The sequence below is a fragment of the Mesitornis unicolor genome, unplaced genomic scaffold (assembly GCF_000695765.1).
Source record: "Mesitornis unicolor isolate BGI_N332 unplaced genomic scaffold, ASM69576v1 scaffold44977, whole genome shotgun sequence".
Taxonomy (NCBI): domain Eukaryota; kingdom Metazoa; phylum Chordata; class Aves; order Mesitornithiformes; family Mesitornithidae; genus Mesitornis; species Mesitornis unicolor.
The window spans coordinates 40,365-40,599 of NW_010199239.1; the positions used below are offsets into that span (position 1 = coordinate 40,365).

The 235-nt window shown below is 61.7% G+C and overlaps 1 protein-coding gene across 1 annotated transcript in view; it reads right to left on the reverse strand.

The window, feature by feature from the left end:
• Positions 1-184, reverse strand: part of DUSP6 (dual specificity phosphatase 6) — a 3,313-nt gene extending 3,129 nt beyond the window's left edge. Inside the window, exon 1 of the mRNA XM_010189395.1 lies at positions 2-184. Coding sequence (XP_010187697.1) covers positions 2-77 — 76 coding nt within the window. The 5' untranslated portion in view covers positions 78-184. The remainder of the gene's footprint in view (position 1) is intronic.
• Between the last annotated feature and the right edge of the window lie 51 nt (positions 185-235).

Sequence of the window (235 nt, forward strand, 5' to 3'; positions counted from 1 at the left end):
TGCTGCTTCAGCCACGCCACGGATTTACTAATCGCCATTTCCGACGCGAAAGGGACGGGTCTGAACGTATCTAGCATGAGGAAGGACGGGGGGAGCGGAGCGTGCTCGGGAAGCGCCCCTCTCTCTCACAGAGGCATGCGGCTAGCTCGGCGGGCAGGCTGCACCCCTCCAACTCTGCACAACTTATCTCCCTCCGCCCCAGGAAAATGAATCACGCAGCACCCCCCACCCAACC